The sequence below is a fragment of the Rutilus rutilus genome, assembly GCF_951802725.1.
Source record: "Rutilus rutilus genome assembly, chromosome: 11".
Lineage (NCBI taxonomy): Eukaryota > Metazoa > Chordata > Actinopteri > Cypriniformes > Leuciscidae > Rutilus > Rutilus rutilus.
In genome coordinates this window covers 428,035-444,170 of record NC_140216.1, presented here as the reverse complement: position 1 = coordinate 444,170, position 16,136 = coordinate 428,035, and the positions used below count along the sequence as shown (strand labels likewise).

Below are 16,136 nucleotides of genomic sequence, written 5' to 3'. Positions count from 1 at the left end.
TCAGAATAAACCCCTTCAGGTGTGTGTGTGTGTGTGTGTGTGTGTGTGTGTGTGTGTGTGTGTGTGTGTGTGTTATCTCAGAATAAACCCCCTTCAGGTGTGTGTGTGTGTGTGTGTGTGTTATCTCAGAATAAACCCCCTTCAGGTGTGCGTGTGCGTGTGTGTTTGTGTGTGTTCAGGCTGATTTATTCTCAGATAACGTCCGGCTGGATGTACATTATTCCACACAGGAGCTCGTCACACTGGTTCTGTTGCTTGTGTTTCCCTCTGTCTCGATCAGGCCTTCTCAGACCCGACCCGATCGACCTCAACCCTCCCCTGTAAAAGTGCGATCCGTGCGACGCCTGGATGATCCTCAGCCCAGACTGTCTGCAAATTAGAGAAATTAGCCCAGTGAAAGAGAGGCACACTTACGCCATGCGGCCCACATGCGGCTCGTCTCGGCCATCTGCCAGCCACCGCCTCCCGTCAGCATGAGGACGAGCTGTGGAGACGTGGACCGGCTCTCCGCAGACATATCCAGGCTGAATGTAAGATCATATGACATTACACAGTTTGGCTACACTTTATTTCTATAGTCCATTCTAGACATTCTACTTACTATGAGGAACTTTGCAACTCCATGTCAACTAGCAGTCATTAGAGTATTAGTGCACTCTGCTGGGTTGTTTCAACCCAATTTTGGGTCAAATATGGACCAAACCCCCTTTAGTTGGGTTAAATTCTTCAATTACATTTTTAAGCCAACGTTTGGGTTTGTCCATATTTGACCCAAAATTGGGTCATTTTTAGAGTGTAGGGTTAGGGTTAGTGGAATAAGTTGACATGGGGTTGAAAAGTTACTAATAGTTAGAAGAATTCTTTGAAACAGTCTATATTGTTAAAAGCGCTATATAAGTGAAGGTTCTTGACTTGACTAGAATGTCTCGAGTGGACCATTGAAACTCACAGTTTTAACATAAAACAGACTAATAAACTTAATGTGATGCATATATATATATATATATATATATATATATATATATATATATATATATGGTATATATGGTTAAATATGGAACAGGCAATATTCAGTTAGTTAAATAAAATGTAAAACAATCTGGATTTGTTGGTGATAAATATATAAACCTGGTTATTGTGCTGAAAACACATTCAGTTTATTAGTACTATTACAGAAATTTTACCTGTATTATTTACGTATGATTGACAAATATGAGTGACATTATGTCTATTAGTTTGTTAAAACTGTGTAATTTAAATGGATTAAACATTTATATGCAATTAAAAAATGTGAAAAACTGTTTATCACCGTTTTCAATGTAAAATCTCCCTTTGAACGTGTAATATCACAGACAGTACAATTAATGAATGTCTAATAATCACAGAAGAGCACATCTGAGCAGACTGAGGATGGATACGTCAGTGAAACGTGAGCGGTCTTACGTTATATGTGCAAAAGTTCACTATCAGTCCGAGTGCCATATTAGGCAGTGAAACACGAGGAAGAGAATTTCCACAAACGTTCCAAAACATGAAGCGGTTCTTTCACTTTCTTCTGATGCATGAATTCATATCATTCCATAATCATTCATAACATCAGTCCTTCGCCTGCGCTTCTCTGTCCTCTGCATATGACTGGGCTATTTCAGTGTTTATTGATTTTTTTATTTTAGGAAAATAGTTTTTATTCAGTTACAGTAGGGTTCAAAGTCTGAAATGCTCATGAAATGCTTTTATTTTGCTTTATTTATTTCAAATAAACACAGATGAACAGGATCTGAGACAATCCAAAGAGCCTTAGTTCATTAGTGACCTAGAAATAGTGCATTATCTTAAAAATAATCTTATTTATTTGCATTGTTTTTTTTTTTATATGTTCTTCCTCAGTGTTTTCCAGCACAAATATCTCATCATTCTTAAGTCAAGAGACATTTACTGGAGAAGCAACATGACTGAAGATATTATTAAGTCTTGTTTTCTGACAAATTCATCAAGGTTTTGCTTAAAACAAGTAATAATATCTGCCAGTGAAGTCAGGAAAATTAATAATAGTCAAAGTTCAAAGGCAAAACAGATTTATTTTTTATTTAGATACTTTTTCTTGCTTAAGCGCAAACTCAATTTTGATTATTTAAAAAAAAAAAATGTCATTTTAAGAATGTTTAGATATTTCTAGTGAAAAAGCATAACAGAAACCGTCCCAGTCATGTTTAAATAGCCATAAGAATGATTGTATAAGATTCCCTGTTGGACTTTTCATGTTGTTGTGTGGTTTCCCTTTTCTCCTGGCCCGTGCCGGATGATGCCGGTGTGTTCCAGGTCAGAAGTGTGTGTTCAGAGCTGGTGTGTGTGTGTGTGTGTGTGTGTGTGTGTGTGTGTGTGTGTGTTCAAACCCTGCAGACAGGTGTCTGAGACGCTCTTCAGTTTGACCTGCTTTGTCTCTTCCACTACTGGCCTCAACAGAGTATCACACACACACACACACGCACACACCAGGCCAGGTCTGGATCTAGGTCACAGAGGTGTGTGTGTGTGTGTGTGTGTCGAGGGAGGGGGTCTAATTGGGTTGGGACCAGATTGCTCATTAAAAGCCCATCCAAGCAAAAGTCCACTGGTGTTTTCAGTGATCCAACCATCTGTTTTTTTTTTTACTCAGTTGTTCAACTCTATTCAGATTGTCTGCGATCCTCCTTTGTCTGCCGGAGGTGTTGATGTGAACGTTTGGGCCCGAAAAGCTTCCAGTGTCCCGATTGGATCACCTTCAACTAATCCTGACGGTCACATGATTAAAGCCAGATGCTGATTGGTTAGTTTCTGCTACTCAAAAGTCTGGCGCAGCCGAGCGAGGACAGTGTGATTTACAGGAGCCAAAGCGTGTGAGATATCAGAGGATCTGCTGGTGGACTTTATGGGAACGGGAGAGAAAGCAGACGAGATGACAGAGTGAAGCTCAGCGGGACACAGAGATGACCTGACCAAAGACATCCAGGATCCAACAACTCGACCAATGTGAAGTGAGTCCAGTATTATTATTAATATTAATGATAGGAAGCATGTTGTGATCTTCAGGTCTGGTTTGGGATGGATGATGTATTCTTGAGATGTAAGTGGATGAATGGCTCCATCACTAGCATTAATTTAGTTTTTTTGTGTTTTTTTTATTGTACTTTGGAATGGTCACTGTGAAGTTTAGTAAAACATTTTATTAACATGACCAAAATAAAGCGAGTTTGTGTTTAAAACAAATATCTGTCTGTGGAGTAAAAGATCATTCTTCTGACTCCTTTGACAGATATCTGTTCTTGTTTTAAGCTCAAACTCATTTTTATTCGAGGCCTATAAACTCATTAACAGGGCTAAATATGGAACGACAGAGACTAGTTGCACAAGAATACAGTGCATTTCTCATAAATATAGAGTTGGCATCACACCACTGCAATCATCAGTAATTAGTCACCTAATAGCTGTAGCGATTGTTCACCGGTTCTGGAGAAGTCTGTGCGGTGCTGGCCGCAGGGTTGGTTCACAGTATAAGAGAACAACTAGCATATGCTACCTTGTATTGTGACACACACGTATATTGTGTTACGCAAGGCATGTATTGCATGATTGGAGACCTGAGAGGAAATGTGTGTATGCTTAAAGACACATTTTGCTTTTTCTTCAGAACTAACCAATAAAGCAAAAGGAGAACCAAAGCAACTCGAACCAAAGGAGAACACACCAAACAGAAAACAGCGCGTGCCGACCGCAGGAGTGAAGATGAAGCTGGAAGCGTCTCTGGAGGACATGAGCGAGTGGAGGGAACTGGACTTTGCGATGAACTGCACATATATCGTCCAGGACCAGGCGTGCGAGCCGAGCTTCAGGCTCCCGAAGGCCATGACCTCCATCCCACGAAACCTCACCTTCCAGTACAGCGCCGACAACCAGGTGCGCATTCCCAGTTCCCTTATTCCAACATCTCTGCTGAGTCATGGTTAACACACACTTGTTATTTAATGACGCTTGTGTAACAGCGCGTTCCGTTCGGGCAGAACTGATTCAGAAAGTGATATTATGTCAAGGTTATGACAAGCGCTCTTCCAGTAATGATCGTTCAGAGTTATCCGGCCTTTAGTTAAAAATAAATGAATTACACATCATTCATGAGACGTTTCTTCTGAGATGCTTTAGTCGCTCATTTAACTTGTTTCCGTTCAGAGAACATCCAGAAGTAACATTCCCTCAACGTTGAAGAATGGGATGTTTGCATGACCAAGAAAACAGTTGGCAACACTTCACTTAAAGCCTTTATGTAAAAGTGCGTTATAAAAGTGTTCATTAATGCATTATGGATAACTGTAACCGAAGTTAAAATGCATTATAATATTTGCAGATTCCTTGTTCCATCTGAAACTGGTTGTTTGTCGTGGTTTAATGCATTATATTTCCTAAAGGTGTGATTATAAATTTGGTTACAATTATGCATGAGATCATACAGTGCATTATGAGGTGCATAATTAATGCATTCGAATACTTTTATAATGCAGGTTTTATGTAAAGTGTTACCAAAATGTTTTTGGGGTTTTTTAAAGGATGTTTTAACAGTCAGAAAGTCACATTTTTATAACGTTCTCAGAACATGTTTGTGTTGGCTGAACATAAAAAACTTCATCATGATGGTATTTAGTTGTAAGTTTATGAGGTAATCTCAGCACCACAGCTCCGTCTGAACCATTAAGACATCATCCATTCAGTTCCATGAAGTGGGATTATTCCATTCAAAGTGTCCGATGACGGAAACGGACGGTTTGGTTTGAGTGAGTGATTGAGTAGATCAGTGAGATCTAATCACTCTCTCTCTCTCTCTCTCGCTCTCTCTCGCTCTCTCTCTCTCTCCTCTATCTATCTCTCTCTCTCGCTCTCTCTCTCGCTCGCTCTCTCTCTCGCTCGCTCTCTCTCTCTCTCTCTCTCTCTCTCTCTCTCGCTCGCTCGCTCTCTCTCTCTCTCTCTCTCTCTCTCTCTCGCTCGCTCTCTCTCTCTCTCTCTCTCTCTCTCTCTCTCTATCTCTCTCTCTCTCTCTCTCTCTCTCTCTCGCTCGCTCTCTCTCTCTCTCTCTCTCTCCTCTATCTCTCTCTCTCTCTCTCTCTGTTTGATTCTGATGTTTGCAGAAAGGCCCTTATTCTTCAGATAATACAGTAAAGTATGAGAAATGATCCCCCTGTTGAGGTTATTTTGGGTTGATAACCAGTTGATTGTTCATTATATCTTTCTTTGTTACTTTTAACGACAATTTTTGTATTAAAATAAGATCGCTGCAGTTTATAGAAGCTTGTTTCCGCCACAGAATAAAGAACAAAAAAATAAGAAAGGTAACTGTGACTTTTTCATATGACAATTCTGAATTTTTCTTCTCAGAATTGCGAGTTTATACTGTATCTCACAGTTCTGAGAAAAGATGTCAGAATGTGAGGTAAAAAGTTGCAATTATCTAATAAAATATTGTATTCTGTGGCGGAAACAAGCTTCCATAGCAGGTGCTAGATGCAAATTTCCAATGCAAACATTCTTAAACATTCTCTCTTTATGTTTGTTTTTGAAATCTTCTTCATCTGTCGTTCACACACGTTTGTCCGTGTCATTGTTCGGGCCTCTGCTGTGGTTTCTTCTGCGTCGGCTTCATGCACTTCTTCGCTGTTCCGCTTGTCTTTTGCATACGATCCAGTTTCCGTCCTTCGCAGGTGAAAGTCAGTTCCTCTTTCTAAAGCCTCGGCTCTTTTTATGTTCTGTCACACTGAAGGTGTGAAGTTGTGGTCATGAGCTCATTAACACACACATGCACAAACACGGATCGTCCTTCTCAGCGGAATGTGCAAAGATAGAAAAAGACAACAATACGTGTGAAAACATTCGGCTTCTGATAAGAGCTCAAGATCAGCAAGAAATGAAAACGGTGTGTGTATATATATATTAATCTATCTATCGACCTTCCTATCTATCTGTCTGTCTGTCTGTCTATCTGTGTATCTATCTATCTATCTATCTATCTGTCTGTCTGTCTGTCTATCTGTGTATCTATCTATCTATCTATCTATCTGTCTGTCTGTCTGTCTATCTGTGTATCTATCTATCTATCTATCTATCTATCTATCTGTCTGTCTGTCTATCTATCTGTCTATCTATCTGTCTATATATCTATCTATCTGTCTATATATCTATCGATCTATCTATCTATCTGTCTATCTATCTATCTGTCTATCTGTCTATCTATCTGTCTATATATCTATCTATCTTTATCTCTTTTTTTGTAAGTGCTTCTTTTAACATGACTCTCATTGACCGCATAATGAACCTTTTGGTCCACATTAAATTGTTTCTTTCTCTTCCCCTTTCACACACTCTTGTTCATGTTCATACTCTCACTCTCATCTTTTCCCACGCATTGACCCTCTTTTATTTAAAGCAAAATCCACCGTATCCTTGAATCCGACAACTGTCCCGATAGACTGAGGCTGGTTTAGAGGGTGTCTCACACACACGCTCTGGACACACACACTCCTCGAGAGGAATCGATCACACACTTCCTATTTCTGGCTTTGCTCTGGGCTGATTCTGTGAAAAGCATTGCTCTTATGCTGTCATTGACGTTTCTTTCTTCGGACAGAAAAACCCACATCCAGTGAGTGTGTCAGTTCCTGGAGGGCCGACAGCACATTTTTATTGGAAGGAAAAATGAAAGATTTTTAGGGATGTTGGAAAGCCAGTCTCATGGTGACTAGACTGCCCGTCATTCGCTGATCGGTTTCTGTGATGCATACACACACATCCCAGAGTTTCTGTGTTTGTGAAAGTCTGCGTATTAACGTGTTGTTGGTGCGCAGTGTGTTGTTGAAGGGAAGAACTGAAACTCTCGAAGGCTTTCTGATGTGTAGCTACAGTGAGCAAACTCACACATGACGACTGAAGAAGCTGCACTGCAAAACATCTATTTAGAAAATGAGTTCTTTCTCTTGTTTTTCAGAACAAATCTCTAAATGTTCTTAAATCGAGATACATTTACTGGAGAAGCAAGATCACATGAGATTTTAATTTGAATGGAAAGAAATTGTTTATTTTCCGGGAACGGTCACAATATTCCTCATTTAAATAATTAATGCGCATAATAAAGGGGCGGGGCCTGGTTGAGTTAGTTAGTAGTGTGTTAAACTGGCGGTTATGGTAAGGGGCGGGACATTTCCCAAACACACTCGAAGCGCTCGACCAATCACAACACACCGCTCCAGCCGACCAATCAGAGCACAGTGTGCTTTTCAGAAGGAGGGGCTTCATAGAGACAGGAAGTAAACAGAGCGTTACTGACAGACTGGGAAGAGAGGAGCCGCAACAATGGAGAATATGAGGAGAATAATCAACATTCAAGCAGGAAAACCTGTTCTAGAGCCTGAAAACAACATCACGACTTGTGATGGGCTCTCTAAGAATTTTTGGTAACACTTTATTTTGATGGTCCCTTTTGAACATTCTAATAACTTAAAGTAACTTTGCACCTACATGCCAACTAACTCTCATTAGAGTATTAGCAGACTGCCTAATATCTGCTAACTCTATTGTGTTGGTCCTCCAACAGACATTCTACTGACTATAAGTAACTTTGTAACTACATGTCAACTTATTCTAAGTCTACTAATACTCTATTAATACTCTAATGAGAGCTAGTAGACATGTAGGTGCAACGTTACTTATAGTCAACAGAATGTGTTGAAGGGTCCATCAAAATAAGGTGAAAAGCAAGACAATGTTTGTTTGCAGTGAGTTCTCCGGCAACAGGCAGAGTCGTGGGCAGTCATGCGTGTCAGCGTGTGTGTAAGCGAAGCGTGCCTCACGAAGGGGGACACGTGGCAGATGGGTGATCTGTGACTCAAATGCACAAGCACTTACAGAATCTCAGCCAAACGAAGTAGGTTAAGCTTGACTGATTAACTTTCGTTTGGACCTGGATCCTCGGACAGCTGCGGTGTGTTGGGTCAGCGTGGTGCCGCTGGCCTCGCCAGAGAGTGACACACACACACACACACACTCACCCCCTCCTCTGACTCCATAAGCCCTCTCTGAGCGGTTAATCACTAAAGACCAACCAATTAGTCACGCAACGCTAACGACTCACAATTCTTCTGTCAGCGCAGCTCTCGTCTCAGGGACCGTCCCTCTCACTTATTACAGTCCATCATTTGGGCTCTATTGAGGACTTTAAGTGTATTACTCAGTGTTTCTGTCTTGTTTTCCAGCATTAATATCGAAATATTCTTAAATCAGGATGCATTTACTGGAGAAACAAGCCAAAAACACTGAGTAATCCACAATTGGTCATGAGTTGGTTATTTGGGGTCGTGACCCCCACGCACACTTTGACCTATTTTACAGGCCCGGTTTCTGCGTTCGACAGCATTGAGAGTCGACCACCTGCTCCGGTTTCTCCTCTGTCTCTTTTAAAGACATTGTTTGTCAATACCAGCCAACTTTTGCCAGCAGGGTCTTCGGGGTCAGGCTTATTGAGGACAGCTGTATGTTTCTAGGTCAGGGTCCAAGTAGAGCAGGGAAAGTATAAGTCTGTTTATGCACTTAACTCGTTAGTGTGCCACCTTAGGTCACCTATGACGTTTCCTACAGGTCGCCTCCAACCCTGCATGCATTGAACTCAATGCACTTCCTCTTCAAAAGTGTATCATTAATCATTTATTTTGATTGCTCCTATGTTGGCTCACTCTTTCCGTCTCTCCTGCAGGTGACTGGTGTTTTCAGTAAAGAGTACATCCCTCAGGGCACGAGATTCGGACCTCTTCAAGGGGTCGTCTACACCAAAGAAAACGTGCCCCTTCAAGCCAACCGGAAGTACTTTTGGAGGGTAAGTGACCTAATTTTCCAGGGACACCGTTTCTGATGAAAAGCTGCCGTACCGGTTATGACTTTCCTGAGAATTTTAGCAGAAAGGAGCCGGAAGCTTATTCATTCATGCAAGAATACACACAAAAATGCATTGGCTTCTTCAGCAAGATCGTCTTTCTTTTTAACACACGCCTATGTTTGGACACACGCATGCATTCAGATATGTAGGTATTCCTATTGTGCTTTTAAGGGCTTGTTTGGAAAACACAGAGGAAGCTGTGAGAGCCCGTATCCTGTTTGCTGTAGATTCCTGCTGTTCTCATACGCTTTACTCAGCAGAAGTTACCAAGTCAGCCTGTTGCGAAACCATTCGACAAAAACGTAAAGGATAGCGCAAGTCTTTGGTTTGTGGCCAGCTTTTAGAGAAGTCGGGATTCCTGCACAGACAGAGACGCACACACACACACACACACACACAGAAATCACTTTCTTTTCAGTTCTTTCTGTTCTCATATTAGCATGCATCTGAGTGAACTTCAGTCTCTTTATCTCCCTGCCAAGGTCACTAGATCCGTCTACGTGTTTGTTTATATGCATGGTGTGTGTAGGCGCACGCACGAGTGTGTGTGTGTGTGTATGTGCACATTTGCATGTCGCTTTGGGTTTTCCTAGTCTGAGCTGTCCTTTCCTTTCTCCGTTTCCTGTAAATCCTTTCTAACTTCCTGTTGCCATAAAGAATTGAAATGACGCATCGTGTCACGTGACCGAAGGCAGGTGGACGGATGTGTCCGTGTGGGTGAAAGTGTGTTTGTGTTTATGAGTCTTCAAGGGTGTAACTGGTTAAAGGAGTGTCTGATAGTGGAGATGTCATGCCTCGGCATGTCTGCGGAGTGAATTCCCCCACACACGACTGATAATGAAAGTGGGAGGAGTCGGGGGCGGAGCCTGTGCGTGTGACTGGCAGCATGTGTGGATCTTTTTGACGCCCTGCACTTTATAAAAAGCCTGACATCATTGAAACACAAAGTTAGTCACACATCTTCAGCAGGACAAGCCACACACACACACACACACACTTTCACAGGTCAGGAGACACAGAGGAGTTGATATAAACAGCTGTTTGACAAGCGTTCTGTTCATGGCAGAGGTGAAGAATCATTTGTAACTGGTTTAAAGAATGATTTTAATGTTTACTTGTGATGGTTTTGACACCTGCAGACTCATGTTTTCCTCTCTCTCTCTCTCTCTCTCTCTCCATCCAGATCTACAGTGGTGGCCACTTACACCACTTCATCGATGGCTACGACGTCCAGCGCAGCAACTGGATGCGGTTCGCTAACCCGGCGCGCTCGCGGGCCGAACAGAACCTGGTGGCCTGTCAGAACGGCCAGGAGATCTTCTTCTACACCATCCGGCCCGTGGAGCCCAAGCAGGAGCTGCTGGTGTGGTACAGCCCGGAGTTTTCCCAGAGACTCTGTGGCCAGCAGGAGCAACCCGACAGCCTGAAGCCAAGTGAGTCACGGCTCCGGGATTATCCCACATTAGCTGGCATTGGGGAGGGAAAAACTGGATGAAGTGTGCTTTTATGTATAAAGTGGGTTTTTTTTGTTGCTTTTCTTCTTGTATCTTTATTGAGTTCTCTCCGGCTTTCTTGAAGCAATAGGATTATTAGTCACATCATTTGTATATTTGTCCTGTGAATCAGGCGACTCCTTTAATGCCTTGAACTGAAACAAAGTTGGTGTAGAATTTTTTATTTTATTTTTTTAATGTAATTTTCCCAAATAATTCCAAGGAATCGGTCATTGAACGAAATGTGAAATTTTGAAGGCTTAAGACTTTTTATTTACAATTTCGAGAATCATTTTTACAGTGCAAGAGTTCAGTAATTAACGGGCACCCTCAGATCTTCTGCGTACACTAGTAATATTGACATCCAAAATATGTACGGGCGGATGTTTGATATTTTTATGTGGCAGTGTCATATACAGTCAAACCAAAATTTTATTCAGACACCTTCCTATCCTAACTTACATAAATGAACTGTCCTGCACCCACAAGTAAAACAAATATTAATAAATATATATATGGTGTCTGAGTAATTTTTGGTTTAACTGTATAGGTTTCACATGACCATTATGTCATTATGCCACTAATAGCAACACACTGTTAAATGTTTACTGAAAATTAGCCGTATATATAATGAACAGTAAATCAGTGATTCGTTTGACACATGAAAACATGAAAGTGACTGTCAATGAACCTGTTTGTGTCTGAATGTGTGAGTGCGTCATATATATTTATCACAAAACGCTGGACTGTCTGGATATTTCTGAGTTGCTGTCATGTGATAGCGCCTATATCACATTGATTCAATCTCACACTGACACTGTTATTTCCTGTCTTATTCACTCCTCGGAATGCATGAATGTCTGTTTTTGTGCGGTTCGTGCGTGCATTTGTCTTTGCTATTGTTAAGGACCATTACCTGAGTCATGCCGACACGTACACGCTTCTCTCTTGTGATGCTTTTACTCAACAATTACACCTAAATATCCCTCTTTAGAAAGTCATGCACCGTGAAGAACATAACCCTTTCTTAGATCCTCTTCTTTTTAATTTGGATCATTCAGTGCGCTTTGACAAGTTCCACTTCCTTGGTGAGGTTCAAAGAAATCTGTATATTCAGTTTTAAAAGCGTGATATTACATCATACAGCTCTTTTTGCTGGACTTTGTCAACAAGTTCTTCGAACACATCTGCCGATATTTAGTTTAATTTAAAACACGGTGAATATGCACTGCTTCCATTTATCCGTGTTCCTCCGGGATGAAATGAAAACATATTTACACACATTTGACAGTTGAATTTGGTTCGGAGTTTCAAATATCCATTTTCACTTTCCTCACGGTAGTTAGGAAATACCTAGACGATGCCTGTAAATGTTGCACCAGATTGGGTTTGAGGAACCAAGCTTCGACCACAAGGGTTATACTGTGTTTGTGTAATCTTCCCACTGCTGTGTGACACACTTGAGCCTTGTACCACTCTCCATGATTTAGCAGGTTTTGTCTGAGTCACCACAAAGGTTACTGAAAGAAGCTAGCTGTTGTGGCTTTCTTTTTACAATCTCTGAAGCGAAAGGACAGTAATAATCTGACCTTATCTCGATTCCCTGCATAACAGTAAGAAACAGTTAGTGATTTTTCCCATGGTCGAGGACATCTGCTGTTATGGTGAGTCAGAGTAGTTTCTGAGTGAGAAGTGTCACCGTCACACGAGTCTCCTTTCTTCCGATACATACATATGGCCCTCCACCTCACAAACATACACACACCCACACTGCGAACACCCACACGGTTGTAATCTAGGTGCTGTGTGAAAGCAGTACTACCTCTTTGTCAAACAGAAACCAGTCAGAGATCTTCTGCCTGTCAGCTTTAAACTGAAAGAGCTGCCATTTACCATAAGTGAGCGTTTGAGGAGGGAAGGTTATGAGTAGGTGTACGACACACAGACACACAGGCGTGTTCGACGGGTGACCGATGTCGCTCTGCGAAGACTTTGACCTGCTTGGTCAATCTCAGCAGACGTGAAATCTGTTGACTTGCTCACAAGTTTCGGTGACACTGTATTTTGGTGGTCCCAGAGTTTTAGTGTCAGTTCTACATTAAACTACTATATATAATGTGTAATAATGCAATGGGGAATATTTGTGGGTCCTGATAATGCCAAATGTCTTGTTATCAGTAAAAAGTGGTAACATTATTTAAAATATATCTAGACAGTGACTGAGTGCAAGTATATTCAGTCGCAAAGTCAGTAGATCGTCTAAGTCTCATACTCGTGTTCTCACCTCTGCTGTCTGTCAGCCTTCACACTTCTCTGCACTGTGTGACCTTTTATGTCTTCTCTTTCTACAGAGTACATGCCTGACATGAACTATCAGAAGCCGTACGTCTACTACCCTAAACAGGCCTCGAGCCCACACAAACTTCAAAGCGAGGGAGAGGAAGACGAGATGGATGAAAAGATCGACGTAGAGGTCATTGAGAGGGACACGCCACCTGACACACCGGACGAACAGGTCGTGGATTTCAGCAAGAAGATCCACAGAGCTGTTTCACCACAGTTGGCGCATTCTCCACATCCCAACCAGAAGGAGATGAACATGAGCGCTCACCCGTATCCCACCCTGTCTCCGCCGCAAGACCTTCCGCTCCACTTACACGGCCTCTACGGTCATCATCGAGAGGGTTTGATCTCGTACCCTTCCCTGCCCTCTCCCAGACCTCTGCAAGCTCCTTATCCACTTCTACCACAGTACAACCCTCATTATTCCCGTTTGCTGTTGCCCCCATACTCCCCTCCCTTCCCGTCCATGTTGCCCTCGAAAGGGGGTTTCCGGTACAACGGATTCCTGGGAAGTGATGGCTTATCCTACCCTTCAATTCCCCAACCTGGCCTGTTACCAGTTACCCTTCCCTATCCCTCCCCGCTCCATGGAGGACTGAAGGAAAGAGTCCCGAACACTCCCCCCCGGGGAGCCCCGGCGACACCAGAACTCTCCCCTCGGCCAAGCTTCCAGAAGCCTCTCTCTGAATGCGAAGAAGCCATTAACCTCAGCCTGGCTTCGCCCAGGAGCACATCACCTCCATCCTCGTCTTCTCCACCAACACCCGGGTACAAATCTCTCCCGTACCCACTCAAGAAGCAGAACGGCAAAATCAAGTATGAATGCAACGTCTGCCTCAAGACCTTCGGTCAACTGTCCAACCTCAAAGTGAGTACACTTTATGCTAAGTCTTGATTTGAGAGATGTGGTGTGATGTGGTTAAGACTAAAGGGTCTGTGTTTACTTTGAAGGTGCACTTGAGGGTCCACAGTGGCGAGAGACCATTCCAGTGCAACTTGTGCAAAAAGAGTTTCACCCAGCTGGCACACTTACAGAAACATCACCTGGTCCACACAGGAGAGAAACCACACGAATGCCAGGTGAGCTCATGTGCTGTGACTCGAGATGAAGTTATATCCTATTAACATGCCATGACTCACACCTACAACACTGCTTATCTGTGACAGGACCTTTACCTTGTCACTCCTGTTTCCTTAAGAGAAAAGCTTTGTTGTTCAGTAACTAGAGAGGGTGTGACAGTGGCGTCAGCCTGCGCTAGTCATTCATATTGTCCACTGAAAATAAATAAGTCCTTTAGTGTGGCTGGCTTGCTGTCTGCATACCAGAGCAACAACGAGAGAGGTTGTTGTGTGCCGCCTCTTTGAATTACAGTCTGTGATTCTCTTTGAATGTCCACAGGTGTGCCACAAACGCTTCAGCAGCACCAGCAACCTGAAAACACACTTGCGTCTGCACTCGGGAGAGAAGCCGTATCAGTGCAAGCTGTGTGGAGTGAAGTTTACCCAGTACATCCACCTTAAACTCCACCGTCGGCTTCACAGCTCCTGCGACCGCCCGTATACCTGCCAAACCTGCACCCGAGGCTTCATCCATCGCTTCTCCCTACACCTCCACCAGCGCTCCGGATGCTGTCCCAACACCCGTCCCGAGATCCCCGAGCTGGTGGAGCGCTTCGACGCCAGTCACGAGGCCGAGGCTCTTCCGGAGAACGCCGGCGATGCTCTAGTGGACGCCGCCTTGGAGAAATGGCTGGCTAGGAGTGTGGAAAACGGCGAGGGGAAGGAAGACGTGGGATTCCTCAAGGCTTTCAGTACTTCAGTACCTCAGGGAGTGACCATCATGGGTCATCATCACCAGGAGAGAGCCAGCGTGGTTCACTTCAACCATCGGCACTCTATTAAGACCGAGGAGGAGTAGATGACGTATCCCAGCAAGCAATTTTGCTTTTAAAAGACGTCTAATAGCCGTTTAATAGCTGAACCCTGATTATAGATTGACCATGACACTGATATCTTGTAGATATTATTGACATTGGTAACATGATGGGATATCAACCATCGCATACGCTGCCTGGCCAAAAACTACAATGAATCAGTTTTGACTATAAGAACATGTCAAAGAAATGAAACCAAACGCCTTGTAATCACTGTCGGGTCTATAGTTAACCTAGACGGTGAAATGACGGCTATTGCTTGCTGGGATCGCTCCTTCAGGTCTTCCAGAAACCCCTCAAAAAATGCTATCTATGCACAGGGCATTTCCTAGTTGACCAAAAATCCTCTCTTTCCTGGGAAAATCAGAGAGAAGATGCGTAAACCAAGCCAATGAGAGCCGCACCAAACAAATAGTGTTTCCAAAGACTTGAAGAAAGGGATTGCACTTCTACCCTCTGACCTGTTATAGAATGAAGATGTGATTTATAATGTCCTCATCTGGTTTTCAAACCGATGTCAAAGTCTGTTTGTGTGAGTTTGTCTTAACTTATTATTGTCGAGGTTTTTTTTCTGAGCATTGTATCAAATGTTTTAAAACTTGTTTATATGTGTACTTTTTATGTATTTTTTTTTTTTTTTAATATTGGGATTCTCAGGAATTATGTGTCAATCCCACTATGGACACTATATGTTACAGTCCCAGATGGACTGGATCTTCTCCGTCCATTCCAAGTGTGGTCTGTCTGCGAATGTGTACAAATGACAAATGTACGTGTCTATGATTTTACCTGGTGTTAAATAATTCTGAATGTGATCTTTTATGAAAGGATGTAAAATGTACCTTTTCAAGGGATCAATCACTGTAGCTTCTAAGAATATCATAGCGGTTTTCCGCAGATCCTGAACCCTTTTGACATTGGAAAGAAAACATGCCTCACTTTTTATTTAATATTTGAAATATTCTTTGTTTTCTTAGTTTAATGTTACTTGGTTGTGTCTACCAATGTTTACTGTTGTCTCTTTAATCCAAACAAGTATTGTTAGCACTATGAAAATGATCAAATCGATGTAGCTGAAACTGAATTTGCCAATCATGAAGATTGCAATACTTCTTTTTTATAGACTACAGAACTACAGACACAACAGTACCTCATACTAAAAAGTTAAATTGTTAGTTTCATATGTTATGCTCTTTTAATTTATTTGATGTCAGCACTGGAAAAAGCAGGAACTAGATCCAAGTGCAGATATTTGACTGTTAGCTGCAACAGGGTTTAGAAAGGAGACTTTTTGTACAGTTCTTTTGTTATCCTAGTTTATTTTTGACTCAGTCCAAAAGATGTTGATACTTTATATGTGAGAACCTATTTTTGACAAACTTTTATAATGTAGCGCATTAAACATTACTTGTCTAAGACCTC

The 16,136-nt window shown here is 42.2% G+C and overlaps 1 protein-coding gene across 2 annotated transcripts; it reads left to right on the top strand.

The window, feature by feature from the left end:
- The first annotated feature begins 2,650 nt into the window (after positions 1-2,650).
- On the top strand, positions 2,651-16,136 carry prdm1b (PR domain containing 1b, with ZNF domain). 2 transcript variants are annotated; one of them, XM_084422881.1, is made up of 7 exons: positions 2,651-3,014; positions 3,668-3,933; positions 8,765-8,884; positions 10,128-10,377; positions 12,789-13,648; positions 13,732-13,860; positions 14,180-16,136. In XM_084422881.1, exons 2-7 carry the CDS (start codon positions 3,763-3,765, stop codon positions 14,696-14,698), a joined length of 2,049 nt encoding a protein of 682 aa, XP_084279007.1. In that variant the 5' UTR covers positions 2,651-3,014; positions 3,668-3,762; the 3' UTR covers positions 14,699-16,136. The 2 variants fall into 2 exon arrangements, with proteins under 2 accessions (XP_084279007.1, XP_084279008.1); XM_084422882.1 differs by lacking the exons at positions 2,651-3,014; positions 3,668-3,933; positions 8,765-8,884 and adding an exon at positions 9,895-10,012.